Consider the following 24,176-nt stretch of genomic DNA (forward strand, 5'->3'; position numbering starts at 1 on the left):
CAAAACACATGACCGTGTGAACTCATTGCTAGGGCCCCTCCCGGGTGAGGAAGTAAACCCTGTAAGTTAGGAGTTCTGAAGCTTAAGCCCCACAGGGTTTCTACAGAGAACTGAGTGCCTGTCTGTGAAAAGCTTTGCAGTCTTGTGCCCTGGTCGTGGGAACTTTTAAAGTAATTCAACAAAATAAATACTTGTTGAATTATGTTATATACAGTATGTGTTTAGCAAGTGTTTTATGACTGAATACTCGTTCGGCACAGGAAAAACTAATATGTCATTTGATAAGGTCGTAGATGCACTGAGGGCCCAAAGAAACTTACCCTCCCTAGGGACAAAGAGGATAAGGGTCGGGGCTGGGGGCGAACAAGGGATGAATGCGGGTTGGAAACGGACTCGTTATAAACAAGTGGGAAAAGAGAGAATCCTAAAGATCCGAAAGGTAAACCAAGTACTGTACTCCTGGAGAGAAAAGGACGTAAAGCCCAGGAGCGACCGTAGGGACGTGAGGAACACGCCGGACGGAGGGGCTGGCCTGCCCCGCCCCCAGCTAGTCCCTCCTTCCGTCGCTCTCCCCGCCCCCTCAAAACCCAAACCGGTAACCTCTACCCGGCTGCCTCCCATTGGCTATGCAAATGAAAGAAGTCTGTCGGGACCAATAAGCCGCGGCCACGGCTTGGGAGCGTCTTCCGGCCCGCCCCTGCCGCACCGCCCCGCGTTTGACTAGCGGGCCGAGGACTGGCCGTGGGGCGGCGCGGGTGCGGTACGGCGGAGGGGAGGCGGTGGCTGGACTACGCGGTGGCTGGACTACGCGGTGGCGCCGGCCCTCGGCATGGCTCGCCTGGTGCTTGGTAGGCGCAGGCCTCTTCGTCCGGGGGGGTGGCGGGGCACCCTGGGAGACCGGGAACCCCCATGGCGGGCCGCGGACGGGGGAGCGAGCGGATGCGTGGCCTTGGCCGGGCCCGCGCTGGCGCGGAGGGTCGCTGGCCCGGCCCACGCGGAGGACGCAGTAGGGGGAGCCCCTGGGGCGGTGGGGGAGCTCCGGGGACTGGGGCTGGTCTTGGCCGAAGCCCCCTGCGCGGGCCCTCGGGCAGAAGTGCGGGACGCGTGGGGAGGTGAGGGCGCCCTTGGCGGGGGCGACCTCTTCCCACCCGGGAGGAGCGTGTGCGCGAGCGCGGCCGGAGGCGGGAGCCCCGAGTCCGGGCTCGAAACCAGGGCGCTTGGGACAGCTCCGAGCCTGGGGCCGAGTGGCCGGTGCCGGGCTCCGGTGACGGGGCGGAGTGGAGCGGGCCGGCTGTGAGCGAAGGCCGGGAGCTGCCTTTGAGCCCTGAGACCGGCTATGGCTGATCCCTGGCCGAGGTTGGGTACTGGGGGGCCACCTAGAAGGGGGACCTTGTTCTGGGCCTCGCGTGTGTGCGGGAGAGTCACGGGCTCCTCACACCGAAAGTTGTCCTCACCACCTGTTTTATGGAGTTCCCGCTTCTAAAAAACCTGAAATATCAAAACCCGGTCCTGAAATAAATCAGGATAGTTTCCTTAAACGGCAACAGTACCTTCCTAAAGCGGGTCTTATGATGCAAGAGCACTTTAAATGCGGTTGCACTTTTAACAACTAAATTGAACCCAGACTTTCTGGACTTAGGTAAATGTCAGTTTTAGAGACTACAGTAGTGAGGTTGAGGATCCCGTTCCTTCCTGGGCTCCCCTTGGTCCCAGCCAAGGTGCTCCGACAGTGGAAACCTGAACACTGTGGATCCAGATAGCGGGGTTTGAGTCCCATCCCTCCGTCCCCCGCATCTGCTAGCTGTGTGACTGGGGGCTAGTTACTTAACCACTCTGGGCTAGTACTCCATAGGGTTGTTCTCAGGATTAAGGAGTTTATATATGTCTAAAGAGAGTAAACAAGGTAGAAATATTTGCCGTAATACCGTAGAGAGAATAGATGAGGGGAAAAGAACTTAGTTTCTGTTTAGTTGCCTGCAAGTGAATTCAGACAGGGCTGTGAAAGAGTGTATGATTCTTACAGTTAATTCATTATTATAATAAATGTAGTCAGCCTTTTGGGGCGCCCTCTCGGTTTCTAGATGAGTGCTTGGGGACCATGTACTCTTGCTAGCAGGTGTGGGACAGAGATGTTAGTGATGTGGATTTATAACATCCTTAATTACCTCGGAGGAATCATGGGAGGCCACAGATGGCAAAATCATCTGCTCACATAGATTCTAGACCCTTGGATGTTCCAGTTTCCCGTCGGTGCTCGTTATCAGCGAGTGGAATGGCCATGTGAATTTTAGAAACAGAACAGTATTGGTCAGCCTTGACCTACTTTATCATCTTAAGTGGGCTGAGGGGTTTTGTAGGGGTAGTTACTGACTACTTCTCTGCTGTTGGAATTTGTACATCTTCTAATGCTTTTCTGAGTAGCATGTTTGATTTCCTTCTAACCCTACTAGGTCTTAACTGCCTTTTAAGGAACTTAGGTCTTGAACCTTTACCAAGACATTTCCACTGACAGCCATTTATAAGGAGGGAATGCTCCTGTGAGAACCAGGCCACTTTATAGACAAGAAAACTCCAGCCCCATTACTAGGGGGGAAGAAAAAGCTCAAGTTCATGTTATACTGAGTGTCATTAGGCATGACCATCTTCGTACAGAAAGGAGGCACATTCCTGAGGTAGACAGTCCTGGTTCATCCTTTGATGACTCCGGCCTGCTTGCACAGCATGAGGAGAGTACATTCTTTATTGCTGGCCCTGATTGGCATGAGGAGGGAAAGAAGGTAATTCTCCTGCCACAGGCCATAGAGTGCCCCTCCTGGGGTTATACTCCTGTAGGCTCCAGTCCTTTGGTTAAAATTTGGGGTGGCATAGCAAGGTACTCTTTCTAATTATGTGGCCTTAGGCAAGTTACCTTTTCTGGTCTCCATGTCCTGTGCTAAAAACGGGCATGATGATACACACCACATCGAGTAAATGAGCTAATGGTACACAGTGTTGTATAAGTGTTGTTCTTAGTTAAGATGTCAGTTTTTGGAGGGTAGTTGGACAGATACATATATCAAAATGTTAGCCGTACCCCACTCCCCTTGTAAGCTTTTCTCCTAAAGAAATAATCATATTTATTTGAGGAGGGAAGAAGTATTAGAATTTTTAGCATTGGCCTGTTAATAGAAAAAAATGGGAACCATCAAACTATGTCAGTAGTGGATTAGGAACGTGATACAGCCATTAAAAATGGTTTCATGGGGGGTAATGGGTAATCCGTAATTACTTATGTAGAAAATGTAACTTATTTTGAGTGAAAAAAGGTTACAGAAGGGAATGTGTGTAGTAAGATCACATTTATATAAATTTTTAGGCCTCTGTATAGTGTAGAGATATGTTAGTTAAGAGTACCCACCAAAATATTAATAGTTCATTCTGGTGGGGCTGTTGATAGTTTTTCTTTTTTTGCTTTTCTCGTTTTTGAAACTTTCACAAGGAGCTCAGTATATTGAAAAACTAACAATTCATACAGATTTTTTTTTTTAAAGAAGATAAACGTCTTTAAACGTAGTACATCTCCATAGAGGATTTTCTAAGACCAGTCTTACTCTCAAGCTTACTCAGAATTAGGACTGTCTCTGCTTAGGTTCTTGATTTACTTGCTTTATTAAATACGTCAAACTCTGTAAACTTTCCTGCAGCAGTGAAGAGATTAAGCAGCGCCATCCAGTAGAAATGTAATGCCAGATTTGTACGTAATTTTAAATTTTCCAGTAGCCACATTTAAAAAGACAAAAAGAAGTAGGTGAGATTAATTTTAATATATGTTTATTTATCCAGTATATCTAAAATATCATCTCAAGAGGAAATCAATATCAGAAACATTAATGAGATAATTTACTTTTTTCCCCTACCAAGGCTTTGCGATTCGGTGTGCTTTTTACACCTACAGCGCACCTCAGTTTGGGGTAGCCATGTGTGGCCAGCGGCTGCCATGTTGCACAGCAGTTATCAAGGGAGCCTCACTTCGTTTGGCTTGACCTCCATCCACACTCACCCTTTCCCACCTCTTGAAATGGAAGAGGAGGTCATTCGGTTGCGAGCTACCCCCCCCCCCCCCCCCCCCCCGTCACTGACTCTGGGTTCCCTCCCCGCCTCCTAATTCAGGCGTTTTGTTACGTTATTCCCTGTACTTTAGCCTCTCCCACTCCGCATATTTCTTCACTATGTGCTCAGCTCACTCCCATCTTTAAAAAGAAAGCTTCCTTCTATCCCCCATTTGCTTACTGTCTCCTGCTCTTTCTAAGAAACTTGTTTAAAGAGTTATTGTATGATTTTCACCGGCTTGTCCCTTCCTGCTCTCTCCAGCCTTGTGCAGCCTGACTGCTGCTTGCTTTCACTACTGTACCTCAACTGCCCGGGACCCCGGTGACCTCTCTGTCATTACATCCAGTGGACAGTTTGCAGTCGTTCCTGCTTAACCTCCCAGTAGCCTTTGTTACTGTCGCTCATTCCGTCTTTCCCCTGGTTTATGTGAAACCACTCTCCTGATAATTCTCCATCCACTGTCCACATTGCAGCCAGAATACTCTTTGTAGAAAGCAAATCTGATCATACCCCCTGCATGATAACCCTTTAGTGGCTTCACATCACCCTTAGTAAGGTCCACAGTTAAGTTCCTGCAATACTAGTCACGTCTATCATTCAAATGCAGTGTTCTCGAACAGTGTAATTGTTATTCATGCCCGTGGCATACTGAACATTTTTATCTTGAACACTAAAAAGACAACATGGTTTAATGGGTAGAGCTTGGAAGTAGAAGTCAGGGAGCTGCTCTACCAGTTATATGTGTGACCACAGATGGGCCACTTGCTCTCTATCTGCCCTTGTTTCCTTAATTACAAAATAGGGATGATTCCCACGTTCTCGTTAGTAGTGCTGTGAAAAATCAAGTGGATCCAATGCATTTGAAAGTGATTTAAAAATTCAAAGTGCCTTGTAAGTATAAGGTGGAGGATTTAGCAGTAGGACAATTAACACCAGTACACACTTATTCCAGAAGAAGTTTACCATTGGGTTGTTCAAAAAGTTCCATTTGAAATCTTCCAAATTCTCTTTACAAAGTAAGCATGTGAAACTGTGACTAAGATGGCATATACACACATGCTTTCTTAGAAGACAGGTGAGTCTCTTATAATTCTTTGCATCAGGAGATTACAAGAAGGAAATTATATGGTCATCTTCACAGATGCTGAAAAGAAAGTAATAGAAATTTCTTTAATATCATTAAGTTTATCTGTTTCAACCCAAAAGCTAGCAAATGGGAAAATATACCTATTAAAGTAAAAAGCGTTCTGTTGTTTAGCATTATTCTGGAGATATTAGACAATGCAGTTAGAAAACAAATTATATATTTTATAAAATTTCGTATATAACATATATAATTTATGTTGTGTGTCTGTGTATACATACACAGACAATTTAAAGGAGGTAAAATTCTGATACTACCAATTCAGAAAACTTGGGTTTTTAAAATATTAGTTCAGAACTTGTTTTTCTATGTAATTGTTATAATCTGCATTTAAGTTCCCAGAGTAGCAACAAAAACACACTTGGTCCACAGTGTGGCTAAACTATGCTATTAATAATACAGACTCTCTATCCTTCCTTTATAACATTGTTCAAATGAACATTCTTTCGGAGCTCATCCTGCAACACTGTGAGTGCCTGATGATGTGCCATGGATAGTGTTAGTAGAAAGAAAAATATTTAAAAAACAATCATTGCCCTTAAGAGAGTCACAGTCTAGTAGGGGAGGCAAATAATTATTTTTCCCATCAATAAGCTTTAATAAAGATAGCGTGCTAATACTGCAACTGAATAACACAAGAAATACCATGTGGGTTATCCAAGGTCGCAGAGTTAGATGTAACTTCCCCATTTTCCAGTGCCCTTGCCCATAAAACGGTGATAATAGTACTGCCTCATAGAGTGTGGTTGTACAGAATGAAGGTGTTAGTATAGGAAAAGCACTAAGAAGAGTATTTAAATCTGGTCCCAAGGCAGCTCAAGAGATGAGGGTGTGGGCTGTCTGTTCCCTTGTTCAGCAGTGCACCAGGGGGGAGTAAAATTCCAGGGGCTCCAGCAGCAGCCAGGCTGGGGCTGGGAGCTGGGGAGAAGGGGGTTAGGAGAGAGGTGACCCAGGCTGTCCTCTGTGAAGGGCCTTGGTCAGTTGAAAAGGACTTTGGTGGCACAGGTTTCCTGTCAGAGCCTGAACCCTGATGTTGATGGTGTGCTTTTTGTTGTTACTCCAGGTCTGATGGGCTGTACCCTCTTTATAGCAGTTAACGGTCTGTATTCGTCTAGTGATGATGTAATCGAATTAACTCCATCAAACTTCAACCGAGAAGTTATTCAGAGTGATAGTTTGTGGCTTGTAGAATTCTATGCTCCATGGTAAGTATTATAAAATAGTTGTCAGTTATTTATGGTACTTTATAAAATTAAGAAAAATACTACATAAAAATGTAATTTTGGGCTTCCCTGGTGGCGCAGTGGTTGAGAATCTGCCTGCCAATGCAGGGGACATGGGTTCGAGCCCTGGTCTGGGAAGATCCCACATGCCGCGGAGCAGCTGGGCCCGTGAGCCACAATTACTGAGCCTGCGCGTCTGGAGCCGTGCTCCGTTACAAGAGAGGCGGCGATAGTGAGAGGCCCGCGCACCGCGATGAAGAGTGGCCCCCGCTTGCCACAACTAGAGAAAGCCCATGCACAGAAACGAAGACCCAACACAGCCAAAAAATAAATAAATAAATAAGCAAATCATTAAAAAAAAAAAAATGTAATTTTATTCAGCCATCTCGTTTACCTAGTTTACTGATTGTTTAAAAGAGGTAGAGGACACATCCATGTAATACTAATAAGAATAGATCTCATAATGGCAAAATATAAATAAAAGAGGTAGAGAAGAGGGAAACTGTTGATTGAGTCTGTTAAAGGGTGCAGAGATTGAGCCAGTGACAAAAAAAATGGTAGAAGTAGCTAATAGTTGCAAGAAAGAAGGAAGGAAAAAACCCGTATGATTTTAGGAAGATACATCTTTATGATGAGGTAAGTGGGGTGAAGATGGAAGGGAAATTGATTTTATGCAGAGAGAATATCGGGCAAAGGAAAGGGAACAACCAGTGGTTGACTCCATTTTGTTTCTTGAAGAGGGTTGCTTCCAAAAATATGTAATTAGAAAATTTGGTTTGATTTAAAAGCTCTTCTCTTGCCTTACATCTATTTCTGGGGGGAAAAAAAACAAACTTGTAATTACCATTGAAATTAATAGTGCCCAGTTTCATACAGCTGACCCTTGAGCAGCATAGGTGTGAACCGCGCAAGTCCACTTACATGTGGATTTTTTTTTTTTTTCCCAACAAATTTGTACTACAGTGTTACACAGTCCGCTGTTGGGTGAATCCATGGATACAGAGGGCTGACTGTAAAGTTACATGCGGATTTTCCACTGCAGAGGGTCAGCACTTCTAACCCCCATGTTATTCAAGGGTCATCTGTGCAGTCAAAATACAGTATTGTTTATGTGGTTAAAACCTTCAATGAAAACAAAACAAAAAACCAACAAATACACATGTATAAAATAAAGGCTATAGGATCACAAAGGAAACCTAAAATATTGGAATAACATTATTAAAATATCAAAATAAATCTTGATATGATTTTGTAGTACTCATTTACTGGAACGTAAATACCAACATCTAACAGCTAGCTACCATAATTCTGAACAGTGATGAACATAAATGATGTTTAAGGATACCTGCAACAACTATAGTGGTGATGAGAAAATAGCTGTGATTTTTATTTGTGACAGAGTCACAAGTACTAACCAACTATGATATGTTGTTAATGTTTATAACTGAAGGAAATCCTAAATTTCAATTACAGGTTAATGAAAATAGAGGATTTTTTTTTTCCCCATCAAAGTTCACAGAGCCCCTCAATTTTTATCCACCAGTCCTTTGGGGATTCATAGACCCCCAGGTGAAGAACCCTTGAGTTACAGGGTGTGCTGCTATATTTATATTTGTGGCATTTTGATGTCTTTACATTGCTTCACATTGGAATTGAAGGGGGTGTATATACTCTGACAATCTCTGATTTGACTCCTTATTTCATTAGAATAAATTGAAATTAAAGAGGCACAAAGTCCTGTAAAGTTTTGACTCCTGGACTTCTAAGTAGCTCACCTAAATAGCAAAACATACTGTATATGTAGTATCAGCATTTCAGGACGTTTTGCTGAAAGATCCTGACTTTTAAAATATTGGATTGGACTTCCCTGGTGGCCCAGTGGTTAAGAATCCACTTGCCAACGCAGGTGACACGGGTTCGAGCCCTGGTCTGGGAAGATCCCACATGCTGCGGAGCAACTAAGCCCGTGCGCCACAACTACTGAAGCCTGCACGCCTGGAGCCTGTGCTCCGCAACAAGAGAGGCCACGGCGGTGAGAAGCCTGTGCACCACAACGAAGAGCAGCCCCCGTTTGCCACAACTAGAGAAAGCCCGTGCGCAGCAATGAAGACCAATGCAGCCAAAAATAAATAAATAAAATAAAATATTGGATTAAGCTTAAGGCCCTATGAAAGGTGATGTTACATGGTGATTAAGAATGTGGGATCTGGAGCCAGGAAGACCTGTCAGGCAGCTTTGTCACTGGGTGGTATTGGGAGGGTTTCTTAACTTCTCAGGCTCTGTTTCATCATCTGTAAGATGAAAATGACAAAGCCTGCTTGCAGGGTGGTTGTGCTGATTAAATGAAATCCTGTACGAAGAGAGCTCATCGTGGTGCAGGCACGTGGCATTGGCTCATTAGGTCCTTAGAGACCTAATTAGAAGAAAATTTACTTTGTTTAAAAAAGGAAAAAGTCACCTATATAGATAAACTAGCTATGCTGTCTTCATACAATGGGTATTATACAATGATGAAAATAATACAGCTACCTATAACCTCGATGACTGATATAAACATAACAGATATCTGTATAATGTTTAAAAGCAGTTTTCTGTGTGTGTTATATTTCACGATAATTCTTTTCAAGTACTGGTACCTAAAAGATTAAGATTATTTTTCCTTGTGTTCATGTGTCTCTGTCTCTGTCACTCATTCGTGTTCTTTTTTCACCACCTTGCGGTATCAAGTGCTTTTCACTTGTTAGCCATACTAAATTGGGACTGCATGTGCATTTTTACCTCTACAAGCTGCTTGTGGGAGCCAAAGAACATGGAGATTTAGGCACTGGAGATCTGGGCTCTAAAACAGTTGCCTCATCTATAAAATGAAAAGTTTGGACTAGACCAGGGACTATCAAACCTTAATAGATTTAAGAATCACTAGTAGAACTTACTAAAATAGAGGTTCCTGAACCCCTTCTCTAGGAACTCTGGTTTCTTGGGGCCCAAGAACCTGCACTTTGCTAAGCCGTACAACTGGGACCACACGTGAGGCACATTTGACCAGATAAACACTGAAGTTTCCACTCAGGGAGAGAGTTATGAATGATAGTGTTTGTTTAAACTCTTTAAATACAGTTTAACTCAGCAGTAATTTGGAAGCTTTTTTTTTATGACATGAAAGAGGATCATAGTAAAATCAGGACAGTGAGTTCCTTCAGGTCACCGATCATGTTTATAGTGCTGTTCTCCCTGCAGGTCCCCACCCTCGGTGCATGTCACTCAGTAGACTGTTGGTGAATGTTTCTTGAATTGGGAATCAAAGACTTAACTGTTGCCTTCTTTGTGTTTTCACCCCCTGAAAGGTGTGGCCACTGCCAAAGGTTAACACCAGAATGGAAGAAAGTAGCAACTGCATTAAAAGTGAGTTTCTGAGATGTCCACATTCACCTGTGTATGTTAAAATAAGTTTAATTAAGCAAATGGGCTTAACGTACAATAGGAAGTTAATTTGCATATTGAAGCCCAATACTCTTGTTCTGGTGCCAAAATTATGTAGGGAGCAAAGGGATACTGTACATTCTAATTTTTATCTTGTCTACTTTTGTTAATTCTGTTTCCCAGTTAAATGGCATAAGTATGCTTAGTCGTGCTAATTCTGGGAGCTGCACAGTTTCCTCACAGGCTGACTTGCATGTTGCCCAGCTTTCCATTTAGGAATGGTTTCCCAGGCTAAAGTTCTCATTGATTGTTGGCAAATGGAACCTGGCCCTTTATTATCTTGTCTCTGAGTCTACATCATCAGATGATGGGTTCTTGTGGAATCTGCCCTGGTTGAAAGAAAAATAGATATTTCTTTTATGTTTCCACAGGATGTTGTAAAAGTTGGTGCAGTTGACGCAGATAAACATCAGTCCCTGGGAGGTCAATATGGTGTGCAGGGATTTCCTACCATTAAGATTTTTGGATCTAATAAAAACCAACCAGAAGATTATCAGGGTAAGGACTTTTCCTGATTACTTCATTCCATTGGTTGGAATTTTAGTTTGAGCAGGTAGGTAGAAAATAGAGAACCTGGGATTCCATAACCTGTTGGCCCTGCTACCTGCAAGTTTCTCACCCTCTTCGTGCCTGGATTTCCTTATCTGTCAAATGGTGTAGAATAATTCCTACCTCTTCTGGGTTGCTCTAAAGATTAAATACGTGTCAAACAGGTGAAAGTTTTTTTATTATTGTTTGTACTAGGTTAGGCCCACACGGGCTTAGCAATGGTAGAGTAATGATTTTTTGTGCTTCCCTTTTTTTCATTACAGTTTTTAAAAAATACTAGTTACTGGATATTTTATAGTTACTTAATATTTAATAAGTTTCTGTAATTACTTAATATTTGAAAAGATCTGCAAATGTTTTCTTGCTCTCATTGCTCGTCCCTTCACTGTGGGGCAGGTCTAGCATATCAGCGTGGAAAAAGAAGAGTCCTGTAATTTGAAAGTCAGTTTAAACTATTGCTATTACTGTGGAGTATTTTGCCCATGAATCTTTATGCCTTGTAAACATGTATAGCCTCTGAATATTAAAGCTATTATTTAGTCTTTTAAACTGTTGATAATAAAGAAGTACCACAGCTTCTCCATTTTATAGATAGTGGTAAATTGTATCTGCTGTGAGTCACTGAGGCAAGTGGGGAGAGGATTTTGGCTCAGACTCCCTGTTCTTTCACAGAATCGCCTGTTACTTAAGATGTCACAAACAGAGCATCATATTTAAGACAGCCAGAATTGCTAAGTTGAGCCATATCCAGGGTCCAATAAAAGTATTGGGCGTAATGTATTTAAAGTTTAAATTATGGCTCATTTGATCTTTTTTTAAAAAAGATTTTGTTACAAGGGGCATATAAGTGACTAAACTTAGAGTCTAAAATCTTAGGTTTTGCTTTATGTGAGAAGAACAAGTTTTCAGGGTTGGAGGGGGAGGAGAATCAGCATCACGATAAAAACAAAGTGACTATTGTCTTATCTGTACTTGGTGTCCTGCATTGCATCCAGTGGATTGAGAAAACATTCTCAGAAAAGGGAATGTGAAGGGAGCAGAGAAACTATAGAGTGAGCTTTGAAGACAACCTGGCCTGGGTTTAACTGCTGGCTAAACAGAATACCTAATCTCTCTGGATCTGCTTCTTGGTTGTAAAATGAGGATGTGAAAACCTATTTTAGGCTACTGGAAGTTTCACTGAAATAGTACGTGTAAAGCATGTAACTTGGTAAATGTCGGTGTAGTTGGTACCTCACCAAGATGGGGGTCAAAATACTTGGAGATGAGGCCTTAGACACATCATTTCTCCTAGACTTCCCAGCTCTAAAGTTCCATAAAATGATCAGTTTCATCTTTCTGACTAACCACCTGCTTTTCTGCTTTGGAATATAATTTGTTCATTTTGCTAACTTGTAAAAATGGAATGTTTAGAGCAGGGGTTAGCATTTGGCCTGCTGCTTGTTTTTGTAAATGAAGTTTTTCAAAACACAGTCACACTTGTTCATTCATATGGTCTATGCCTACTTTCACACTAAAACAGCAGAATTGAGTAGCTGCAACAGTGTGGCCTGCAGAGACGACAATAATTACTGCTTGGTCTTTTGCAGGAACAGTTTGCTCACCCTTGGTCTAGAGTTGAGAAAACCCTCTCTGTCTTTTTCCCTAGTGTATTTCTTTTTTTTTTTTTTTTCACTTTTTTTAAAAAATTTATTTAATTTATTTATTTGGCTGCGTTGGGTCTTCGTTGCGGTGCACAGGCTTCTCATTGCGGTGGCTTCTCTTGTTACGGAGCCCGGGCTCTAGGCGCACGGGCTTCAGTAGTTGTGGCACGTGGGCTCAGTAGTTGTGGCTCGTGGGCTCTAGAGCACAGGCTCAGTAGTTGTGGCGCACGGGCTTAGTTGCTCCGTGGCATGTGGGATCTTCCTGGACCAGAGATCAAACCCGTGTCCCCTGCATTGGCAAGTGGATTCTTAACCACTCTGCCACCAGGGAAGTCCCCCTAGTGTTTTTCTTGATTTGGTATATTTCCAGGTGGAGATTGGTGGTGGAAGGGGCACTGGTTCGGAAAGTGGAGGTGTCTGCAGTAGATAAGGAGCAGGAGGCTGTTTTTATGTTGAGGTCTTGCCTTTCTGTCTTAGGAAGTGACATACTTGGTAATCTCAGCCAGGATGTAGTACAGGATGATCTGAACACACTGCGAATGCCTCTGTTCTGTATTTTCTTTCTAACGTCAAGTCTGAAGCGTTCTCAGAAGTTTCTATCTCTTCCTGGGCAGTTTGATTAGAAAACTATTTTTAAGAAAGGAGAAGAAAGAAGAAACTTTCTAAAAACATTTTGTTAGTTTTGCCTTTAAACTCTGAAGACAGTCTCAAGGCATATATTATCCATAGTCTTCTGAGTCAGTTAATAGTCCCCTGACTTCTTCTTGAGCACATAGTTTTTGGTAAACTTCCAAAGGCTATTGTCACTATCTTTAATACGGGGCTTGTTATTTCCTATATTAGGAGTAAGTTCAGCCACAGAACCTAAAAGCCCAAAATAAGTGTTTTAAGCAAGGTAGAAAACAGTGGATTGCTTTCTAGTTTCTTAGCTTCGAACCCCTCGTATCCTACTTATTATCTCATAGAAATAGTTTTTCCATTTGCCTCATTTGGTGCTTTGTGTTTAGAAATTTCCCCTGCTCTCTTAACTAGATAACCTTCTTTTTCATCTGTGTACATGTTATACATTCAGTAAACGTTTGTGAACTGTTCTCAATAGTAGATGGTATTTATGGGTGGACAGAATGTCCTCGTTCACACTAATAACCTAACACTGAACAAGAGGAATTAGTTTTCCCAGTGTAAAGTGTAGCAGGAAATACATTCTGGAAGAAACTGGCTCTGTCTTAAAGATACACGTGGTGTTAGGTCTGTTTGAACATCAGATGAAGCTGGCAGGTATGTAAAGGTTCAAGTCTTCAGGTAGCATCAGATGTAGGCTCCCAGCCCGCCCACCCCCGCTCACCTGATGGCCTGTGTCTTCCCGTAGGTGGCAGAACTGGTGAAGCCATCGTAGACTCTGCTCTCAGTGCTCTGCGCCAGCTCGTAAAGGACCGCCTTGGGGGCAGGAGTGGTGGATATAGTTCTGGAAAACAAGTAAGGCTGTGTATAATGTCAGTTTTTAATGTGGCATGATTTTGAAGCCTGACTGTAAACTCCACGTAGAAGATAATTATTTCTTAAAATGTTTTAAATTGGTGGACTTCCAGTTAAAAAATCATAGGAGGTTGAGTCAAGCGACTCCAAAAGGGAGTCAGACACCCAGCCTACTGGTGTGGCCCTTCAGAATCGCCGTAGCCAGTCCTAGGGCATCCGCCACAGCCGCAGGCCAGGAACCATGCCCCGAGATGGCTTCCTTGGCCCAGGGCCGAAGTACAAGAGTTTGGCCTACAGTGGGAGAAAGAGCCCTAGGCCGTGGGAGTTGGAATCTGGCTTCCGTGGCGTTTGTAGTTCCAAAGTGGAGAGAGGGAGACCAGCTCTCCTCCAGGTCAACTTTGGGCAAACGTGGATGAAATTTGGATGACCTCTTGGCCCGTGTCTGTGGCAATCAGGCTGAAATCCCTGGGCATCTTTACATAAGTGGATAGGGAAGAAGATTCCTGTTCTCTGGATTGGTATTATAGATTCCCGTGTATGAAGTGTGATGTTTAACCATGATGTAGTTATGTTCTTGCGAAAAGGCGTTGAACTCTTCTGGTAACGCACAGGCACACCTCGTTGTATTGCACTTCTCAGATCATTGCATTGTTTACAAAGTGAAGGTTTGTGGCAACCTTGCGTCGAGCAAGCCTCTTGGTGCCATTTTTCCAACAGCATTTGCTCACTGTGTCACATTTTGGTGATTCTTGCAATATTTCAAAGTTTTTCATTATATTTATGGTGATCTTGATCGGTGATCTTTTGATGTTACTATTACAAAAAGATTATGACTTGCTAAAGGCTCAGATAAGGGTTAGCATTTTTCAGCACTGAAGTATTTTTTAATTATTGTATGGTCATTGTCTTTTAGATATAATGCTATTGCACACTTTAATAGACTACAGTATAGTGTAAACATAACCTTTATGTGCACCAGGAAACCAAAACATTCATGTGAGTTGCTTTATTGCGATGCTCACTTTATTGCAGTGGTCTGGAACCAAGCCCGCAGTATCTCCAAGGTCTGCCTGCATGTGTAGACACAGCCCTTCACTCTTAGGAGACCAGTAAGACTAGCTTCTTTATGCAGACTCAGAGCTTACCAGAGATTTCATGATTTTGCCTTTTATTTCAAACTTAGACATTTAATGAGCACAGTTGTCTCTCCTACCCCCGTGGCTTTTGGCCCAGGCAACAGAAAGCATTATATCGATTCTGACTGCTTTGTAGGTTTAGTACTGAAGAAAATTCTTTGAAAAGATAAAAGGATTAAATGTTATTTTTAGCTTTCTTAAATGGTAGGGACTTTATGAAGAGGTACTAACTGGATATCCTGGGATGAACCAGCACTGTTCTGAATTAGAATAGTGTTATTAAGGTGGTTCTTTGAGCCATGTTGAGGTTTCTCTTAATGAAGATAGCAGGGGTGGAGTTCAGATACATGTTACATGTTACACTGAGTGTACTGGTAATTGTTTGAAAGTAAATACTGTTTGCCAAGTAAAAAGAATAATATTAAGGAATGTCCCCAATCTGAGTAAAATAGTTTTCAGTTGAAAGAAGAATTCAAAACTTTAAGTTGTAGAAATGATTATTGTTATACATATATTTAGAATAGGATTAGTGTTCTTTTTGGCCAAATTGTAACTTAAGATTTAATGTCACAAATGACAGGGTAGAAGTGACAGTTCAAGTAAGAAGGACGTGATTGAGCTGACAGACGACACCTTTGATAAGAGTGTTCTTGACAGTGAAGATGTTTGGATGGTTGAGTTTTATGCCCCTTGGTGTGGACACTGCAAAAAGTAAGTGCTTTGTACCAGGTACTTTTTTAAGTCAGGTGCTTTTAGTCTGTCCACGTGGCTCACTTTGAAAGAGCTGAACCAGGTCATAGGTAACCTCCAGGATCTTCTCCCCAAAAGCTCCGGCTCTGAATGAATGTTAAACATCGGCATTAGGGCCGAGGGTTTCCTCTGTCATATTTTCAGTGATTAACAGGGAGCTGGCATCCAGATTTGGGGAGGCGTGGTGGACAAAGGACCAGGAAATGAATGTGAAGGGGGCATCATGCCTTTCGTAAAGCTACACACAGAGTGTTTCCCAAGTGTGATTTAACCAGATTGGGCAGAAATGCACACACCAGTTAAAGGATTTGTGCTTACAGTTAAAATACACTTTTAAAGTGCAGGTATTTTTCTACAGTCTAGAGCCAGAATGGGCTGCGGCAGCTACAGAGGTAAAAGAGCAAACGAAAGGAAAAGTGAAACTCGCAGCTGTGGACGCCACCGTTAACCAGGTTCTAGCCAGCCGATACGAGGTGCGTGTGCTTACCAGGCTGATGTCTTTGTGAGACGCCCTGTGTTTTCACCTGCTACACCGTCTAGTACTCCTGGGCTCTCTAGGAGGGGGAGGGGGGAGGCTAGCCGTTTTGTAATGACGAAATTAAATCATTTCACTGTTGTAACAAGTAAATCTGGCACTCAAGACTGTTGGGGGTTTTTTAGTCTTGTTTGTTTTGTTTTCAGTATCGCACTACCTGTGTGTTTAATGTGAGCCCGAGCTTTCGCAAGTTATTTGTACAGCTTTTGAAGTTGGTTCATTTGTTCTAGAGCACATAGACTGTGTTAAGTATATATTCAGGGTTTGAATAAGGTTCAGCTAAGCCTGGCAGTGAGTCTGTTAAAACCCCTTGATTAACAGACCTCTGTGTGCTGTCCCTTACACGTCGATGCAGGCTAGGGAATATTTTTGTTACATTAAATTACCTATAAGGTAGTTTTAGAAACCATAAAGATCTTATTTCTTATGAAATGGTAATTTGATTTGTACTGTGATATTTTTTAATAGATTAGGGGATTTCCTACAATCAAGATATTTCAGAAAGGCGAGTCTCCTGTGGATTATGACGGGGGGCGGACGAGATCCGACATCGTTTCCCGGGCCCTTGATTTGTTTTCTGATAACGCCCCGCCTCCTCAGCTCCTTGAGGTAATTACACCTCTTCAGTCACTTGTATGTAGTAAGGGAAGCTTCTCCGCCTGATGATAGAGGACACTAAGGCAGTAATAGCTTGCTGTCTTTTCAAATAAGCTCTTTCTCTTCTCTTTTAAAATGCTCTCTTTAGAGTGTTTTTGTACTTTCAGATGGGGAAAACTTGTCTGAAAATGGCTGCCTTTCATAAGTTTTAGTACCAAAATAATCGCAGTGTGAGCAAAAGTGTACCTTAGCGTCTTAAAAATAGAACGAATCCATTCTTTCATTTATCGTTCTCAAAACAGTAGTTAACATTTATTGAGCACCTGACCATGTGACAAGCACCGTTCTGGTACTTTTATGTGGATTTTTCTCATTTAATTCTCGTATGAACACTTAGAGGTAGATACTGTTTTTAATCTCCATTTTAAATATGGGGACACAGAGAGCCTCAAATTCATGTAAATATATAATACACGTAAATGTGTCTTTTTTATCTGTCTAAACGACTAAATGTCATAGCCATGCCCAGGCGTTCTGACCGTGAGTATATACAAATGCCTCACCACCGCCGCGGATAGATGGCCGAGGGATAAAAGCGGAAATCTTCACAGAACCTTCTCGTGGTGTTTCTGTAACGCACACAGAAGTGTTATTTGGGAAGAGCCTCATCTGGCTCTTGAAGTGCTTTGCTCTGAACGAGAGTGCCTGTGCTCGCGCAGGCTTACCTCTGGGTTTTGTGTCACGTGGCCTTCCAACCCCCTTGTCTTCTGGGCCCCCAGATCCTCAACGAGGACATCGCCAAGAGGACGTGCGAGGAGCACCAGCTCTGTGTCGTGGCCGTGCTGCCCCATATCCTCGACACAGGTGAGGCGCGCCGCTTCCCACGCGCTGTTGTCTGTTCCGTGCTCTGCGAACACTTAATTCACAGATGGATTTCACCCATTCCTTTATTTTTACCTTAAAATTTTTTTGTCCGTTTACATCAGGAGCTGCAGGCAGAAATTCTTATTTGGAAGTTCTTCTGAAGTTGGCAGACAAATACAAAAAGAAAATCTGGGGGTAAGTTATCAAACTGTCTCAGTGTCGTCGGGTGGGAGGGTGTAGAGCTGCTTGGAAGCGGCTCCCTCTGTGTTTTCTGTAGGCTCCATTCCTGTGCTCACTTGGGCATGTTTTTTTATTTAGGATATAAAAACACTGACCACCTAGGAGGAAGTGAAGTCATGCAGGACTCTTATTTATAACACACTTATTTGTGCCCCAGCACACTTTTTCTTAGAGGAATCGTGTTCTGATGGTGGCTGGGTTCTAGGCTAGCAGGCAAAACACCATTAGTGACAGAGCTCCATTCTAGCACAGCCTTGAAGGCTAGGTAAAGAAAGCAGAAGCAGAGGTGTGTTTCTTTACCCTCTTCTGAGTGAGGGCCGGACGCAGGCAAATGTTTAAAACAAAGCTTGTCTCTATTTCCATTGTTATTAGTAATCTTTTTGCTCCATGCCGTCCGTATCCGCTGCTGTCCCAGGTACCACATGTCCCTGCTGTCCCTCTCGCAGTGGCCTCACACCGCCTGCGTTAGTCCAGCAAATGTTTACTGTGTGCCTGCAGAAGGCTGCGTGCCCAAGTTCCGTATTCTTCTCCCTTGTACGAGTGGAGGGAAGAGTTTTTTTGGTTTGTTTTTTGAGGGTTTTCTCCTTTTTTTTTTTTTTTTGGCCTCGCTGCGGGGCATGCGGGGTCTTACCCTGACCAGGGATCGGACGGCACAGGAAGTCCCAAGGGAAGAGATGTGGTTGAGCATTTTTATATGTATTAAATAATGGCATATCCTTAACTTTTAAAAAGAAGTTGTTACACTGCTAAAGAATGTGCTTAATAACCCAAACGATGTTGGTAGGATTTCAGGTGACAGAGAAAATTCATCAGGTTTGTTGGACGGTATTTTGGGGACTGAGGGAAAAAACAGTCCTAGAGATAGACCAGTCCCCAGGGGGACTTCTGGGGTTAGGGTCTAGGGAACATAGGAGAGGAACTGTAGTTACTTCAGAGCGCATCTAGAACACATTTTAAAAACTAATCTTTAATTTTTCATTTATTTTTTCACCTATTCCATTCAAAAGATGTGTAATCTTTTGTTCTTTAATTGTTAGTCAGGTTCTGACTAACTCAGAAGGGATCTTTGCCCTAGAAACCAATCTGCTTTTCTAGGTGGCTGTGGACAGAAGCCGGAGCACAGTCTGAACTTGAGAATGCGCTGGGGATCGGAGGGTTTGGGTACCCTGCCATGGCAGCTATTAACGCACGCAAGATGAAATTTGCTCTTCTGAAGGGATCGTTCAGTGAGCAAGGCATTAATGAGTTTCTCAGGTAATTTCTTGCTTCTTTGAGTTGTTTTTGTTTTGTCTGTTTGTTTGGTTCTATTGTGGTAATTGGTTCCAAACTAGATTTATATAGACTAGGCAATAAATGGAGTAGTTTTGTATTTCACATTTCGGAGAATTAACGTTTATAAATTAGAGCTTTGCAGTCACGTTCCTGTGCCACGGAAGTCTTCTACTTAGTGAGTGATACTAGCACATTCCTCCTCTCGGGCCACCTTGCCTTCTGTGCACTTGGCATTGGGCTTGTCCTCACTCTCATAAAGGTCTCATATGGGCTGCAAGCAGTCCCGTCTCACCCACTCCCGCCCTAGGATGCTTTGTACCCCTGACTTCAGGGGATAGAGTTTCCACCCCTGGGCATTGGATTTAGAATGTAGTTATTTGAAAATGAGTGCGCTTACTGAAGTGACTCCAAAACGTGCAAACAATATGATAGGTTCTCAAACTCAAAACCCAATTTACAAAGCTCACTAAGCTGCCCTGCTGTTCAACTCATCCTAAAACTGACTTAGTCATCATTTAGGCAAATACAAAATGTTAACCCGTACTTTTTCTCAGATTTGTGGTAATTTGATTAATGCCTCTTCCCCATTAACTGTGAGTTCCACAAAGGTTGAATCTTTTACACAAAACTTTACCCCTAGTCACCACTGTAGAGCCTGGCTGGTAATAAGCTCTTGTAAATATTTATGAATGAACGCTTGACTTCTTGTCTCTGGAACAGTTTCAGTTAGGAAAGGCATCCCTACCCTCAGGGACATTAGCAGGAAGACCGCTCATCAAGTGTGCCTCATCCTTTTTCAACAGCTAATTCCAATCTAGAAAACCTTAGAGGAGTGTAGGAGAGTAGTAAGTAACCTTGAGATTAAGCCTCTGGACTCACGTAAAGTACAGAGGAGGTAAATGCTTCCAGGAACAATAGCATGTTGTAAACTTGAGACAGTGACTTGTGCTTGAGATCGTACAGGTCACTGGTTCTCAAACTTTGTGTCTTGGAGTTAACAGAAAACCTCAGATTACCAGTGGAGAAAAGTCTGCGGTAATGAATAGGAAGGAAACAAAATGTGGCAGTACGCTTGTTTCTAGCCACATGTGAGTCTTCTTTTCTAAGAAGACGGAACTTGTACGGAGCGTGTCACTGGTGAGGAGACTCCTTCCAGCTGGCCGGGGTGGGGCCTGGCGGAGAGCTGGCGGGTGCACCTGCTTGGTGGCGAGAGGCACCAGCGTGCGTCCTTGAAAAACCACACACCTGCCACGTTCTGCGTGGCTATTGGGAAACCAAGGACAAACACCATCAGTGCGTATACACAGGTTGTCAGACAACCCATAGAAGTTAATGGTAACAGTGAAGCTAAACTAACAATTTATAAATGTAGGGGCGGCAATTGAACACTATGGTCAACCCAAGGTGACATTAGTGGTTTCTGCATCTTTCCTTAAGAATGTCATGTTATGGGAGTTCCCTGGTGGTCTAGTGGTTAAGATTCCGGGCTTTCACTGCCATGACCTGGGTTCAGTCCCTGGGCGGGGAACTGAGATCCTGCAAGCTGCATGGTGTGGCCAAAAAAAAAAAAAAAAAAAAAAAGTCATGTTATGTTCTGTTGGAGTAGCAGCCAGAAAAGGTAAGTATATAATTGTGCATTATGCCCCCAGAAGTGAAAAAGGGCTTGAGTCATATATTGGCTTGGCCAGAAAGTTCATTCACGTTTTTCCGTAAGATGTCAAGCGAACTTTCTGGCCAACCCAGTATATGCGTTTGTGGCCGTTCAGTTTGAAGGCGGTGGCCATGCTTCTCCAGGCTTTCTTAGTTAGAAGAGAGATCTGTTAGCATTTAGCCTAAAAGGAAGATGGAGCCAGAGGGCAAGTGTGTAACTGAGCAATTAAAAAACCTTTTTTGTTTTTTTTTTAAATGATGATTGAACGCTCTGCCCTCAAGGTTTTGTTCCTTTTTGAAGGTTTGACATCTTTCCTCTAGTCTGTTTGCTTCTGCCGCTGACATTATTAAGTAGGAAGCTAGAGGCTGATGTACGGAGATAATAAATAACCTGATTAAGGACACAAAACTAGTAAGAAGTAGAACCGCTGACTTTTTATTACATACATGGGTTTGTATTTCCCACATACACCAGAGCTGGGATTGTCCTGTGCCTTTCCCTAGTCAATTGAGCCATTCTGGCGGAGGTAGTAGCCTGTGTGTGACACAGGTCTGACTTATTGTGCTGAGTACCTCTGTTCTACCCATACAGCACAGTTCATGGAATGGTGGTGAAGTGGGTTTTTACATATTTATAATCCTGTTCTTTGAATGTCACTGGTATGTGTACATCAAGGTTGCTCACCGTGGGCACTCTCAGCCGTCTGGGCCAGGTAGTTGTTTGTCCTGTGCCTTATAGGATGTTTAGTAGCATCCCTGGCCTCTACCCCCGGATGCCAGCAGCATACACACACTCACACACACACACACACTCACACACACACACACACTCTCACACACACACACACTCAGTGATTTTTGAGTTGGGACAATCAAAAATGTCTTCAGACGTTGCCAAATGTCCCCTGGGGGCAAAATTGCCCTCAATTTCAGAACCACTGATAGACATTGTAAAACATGCGAAGTAGCCAAAAGCAATGGATAAAATTACCCAGTTTTCCCACCATGCAAAGTAACTATTGTCAGACACATACAGGAAACTTGATATCCTGTTTGTTTTTCTTTTACCCATATTCTTTTTTTTTAATCAAAGTATAATTAATTGACAAATGTGTTAGTTTCAAATGTACAGCAGAGTGATTGTTATGCATATACTTATCTATATATCTATATATGTATTCTTTTCCTAATTCTTTTTTCCGTCATAGGTTATTACAAGATATTGCGTATAGTTCCCTGTGCTATACAGTAGGACCTTGTTGTGTATCTATTTTATATATAGTGGTGTGTAAATGTTAATCCCAAACTCCTAATTCGAAGCACCCTTCACCGAGGATATTTGGAGGCTCCTTTTATAAAGAAGCCTTGCTCACAGTCTGGTGATCGCCTCTACATCCTTCCAGGGAAATGTTTATCAATACCTGCCAAAGTCAAAACCTAACACACAGTTTCATGGTACAACTCTTCTGTCTGAAAGCTTGACATGTGTGACAATTGCCACCATCACCTATAGATCATTGAGGGGGCCTGTGGTGTCTGTGGGCTGGTTCTAAGTGCCTCTGCTTCCTGTTAGAAATCTGAGAAAAGGATTTCAGTTTTAAGGTACCATCTTTCAAAAAGCCTTTCTAAAGTTAGTGTGGAATTTTGTTAATCAGGTGTTAGTGTTGGTCTAGACCATGTTCTGGGTCAACTTTGATCGTTTTTACATACTTAAGTTGTATTTTAGCAAGATATGTTTGCTATTTTTTTTAAATTTTTGGTAGTACCTGGCTTTCCCTACTGCCAAGGCCTTAGTCAGGAATGTCATTATATTGTTACCTGGTTACATTGTTGTCCCTGATTGAAAAGATAATACTGTTCATGAAGTGCTTTTCCGGGAGAGAGAGGTGAGAACTGCCTCTATGCAAACATAGTAGGGAGTAGGGAAATCGGTATTTTTGAAAAGTTGTTTCTTCATCCGCATCAGCAGTCCATTGTTAACACCCGTGCTCTGCTCATTTTCCCCTAAGGGAGCTGTCTTTCGGGCGTGGATCTACAGCACCCGTAGGAGGTGGGGCTTTCCCTGCCATCAGCACCAGAGAGCCCTGGGACGGCAAGGACGGCGAGGTGAGTCCCGGGACCGAGCTGTGTGTGAACAGGACTCGCTGTCGGGGCTTTGGTCCAGCCCCTTACTTTCCCAATCCCTGTGCATCTTTGCTGCTTGTAAACAAGACCTTTCCATCAGACCTAAGCCTTGATGTGAGCATAAACCTGAAGAATCAACCTCATGGGCCTTTCGGGGTGTTCTTTGTCTCAAGACCCTTCATCCCATCCTCCCTGTTACAAAGTGCTACATGGCATAGGATATTCGTGACAGAGACAACCGAGATAAATTTCAGTGAGGTTGCTTTCCTGACTATTACCTGTAAAGTGAACATTTAACGTAGAATTCATTAACTTTGAGAGAAGTACAAAATTATAGCTTTGAAATTAGCATTTATTCCGGTACACTTCTGCCCACCCCCCTCAAAAGGACCAGTTAAATAGCTGTTAGTTTTCTATCTATATAATAATAGGCAAAGTTAAAAGCAGGAGCTGGACTGGGGAGAAACTTGTGACCAGAGCACCTCTGGAAATTTAGTGCTCTGTAAGATGAGATGTCAGACTTTCAGGGTCGCCCCGTCTGTGGTTCTGCATAGACCCTGCAGGGCCTGATGGTGGTTTTCTGTTTTACAGCTTCCCGTGGAAGACGACATTGACCTGAGTGACGTGGAGCTCGATGACCTGGAGAAAGATGAGTTATGAGAGGCGCCGCACAGACTCCGGTTTTCTTTTCTTGGGAGCGAATTTTCCAGCAGTGAAGGAACATTCTTTCCAATCAGATGAATCTGCCAGTGGCCTTTTTAACCAAGAAGTAACACTGATTGGTCATTTGAAAACACTGCAGCAGTGAACTTTTGCGTCTCAAGAAAACAATGAAAAATTCTGTGAATTGTCGTAGCCGGTGAATTGGGTTGTATTCTGTCAGATAATACTTTGAAGAAAACTGATGGGCTGTTGAAGCATCTTTCCCTCCCTCTGACTGCTGCTTGAATGTTCTTGGAGGCTGTTTCTTACAAGTTTTTTAATGTGATCCTTTCATTTGAATATTAATGGCTTTTTTCCATTAAAGAATAAAACTATTTTGGACAATGCCAATAAATGTATGAAATTAGTGTCCACATCGTAAGTTCAGTAAATTAGTCTTATGAAGGGATGACCTTGATGTCTCTCCTCCCTATAAACCTGTGGTTCACATGACACCATCTGGATGCCTGCCACCACAGATTTTACACGTGTCCTGCAAGGCTGAGTTTCAAGTGTAAGTGTGAAACGTAAAGCGAGCTTATATAGAAGGATGGAAAACAGTGGTTTGTCAAGTGAGAACTGCATTCCACGCCCACTATTTTGTCTTTGGGCCATCACCAGCGACTACTAGGGTATACAGCTGGTTACACAGTTAGCCCAAGGTTTTGAATACGCTATTATTAAACCCTCACAAAATGTCCA

The 24,176-nt window shown here is 42.9% G+C and overlaps 1 protein-coding gene across 1 annotated transcript; it reads left to right on the forward strand.

Moving 5' to 3' along the window:
* Nucleotides 1-690: 690 nt before the first annotated feature.
* Nucleotides 691-23,829, forward strand: PDIA6 (protein disulfide isomerase family A member 6). Its single transcript, XM_082425861.1, has 13 exons — nucleotides 691-848; nucleotides 6,297-6,438; nucleotides 9,801-9,858; nucleotides 10,308-10,434; nucleotides 13,498-13,604; nucleotides 15,321-15,451; nucleotides 15,849-15,963; nucleotides 16,494-16,634; nucleotides 17,402-17,486; nucleotides 17,609-17,681; nucleotides 18,822-18,980; nucleotides 22,658-22,754; nucleotides 23,364-23,829. Exons 1-13 carry the CDS (start codon nucleotides 830-832, stop codon nucleotides 23,430-23,432), a joined length of 1,323 nt encoding a protein of 440 aa, XP_082281987.1. The 5' UTR covers nucleotides 691-829; the 3' UTR covers nucleotides 23,433-23,829.
* The last annotated feature ends 347 nt before the right edge of the window (nucleotides 23,830-24,176 follow it).

Source organism: Balaenoptera physalus (genome assembly GCF_965194825.1).
Source record: "Balaenoptera physalus genome assembly, chromosome: 15".
Classification (NCBI taxonomy): Eukaryota; Metazoa; Chordata; class Mammalia; order Artiodactyla; family Balaenopteridae; genus Balaenoptera; species Balaenoptera physalus.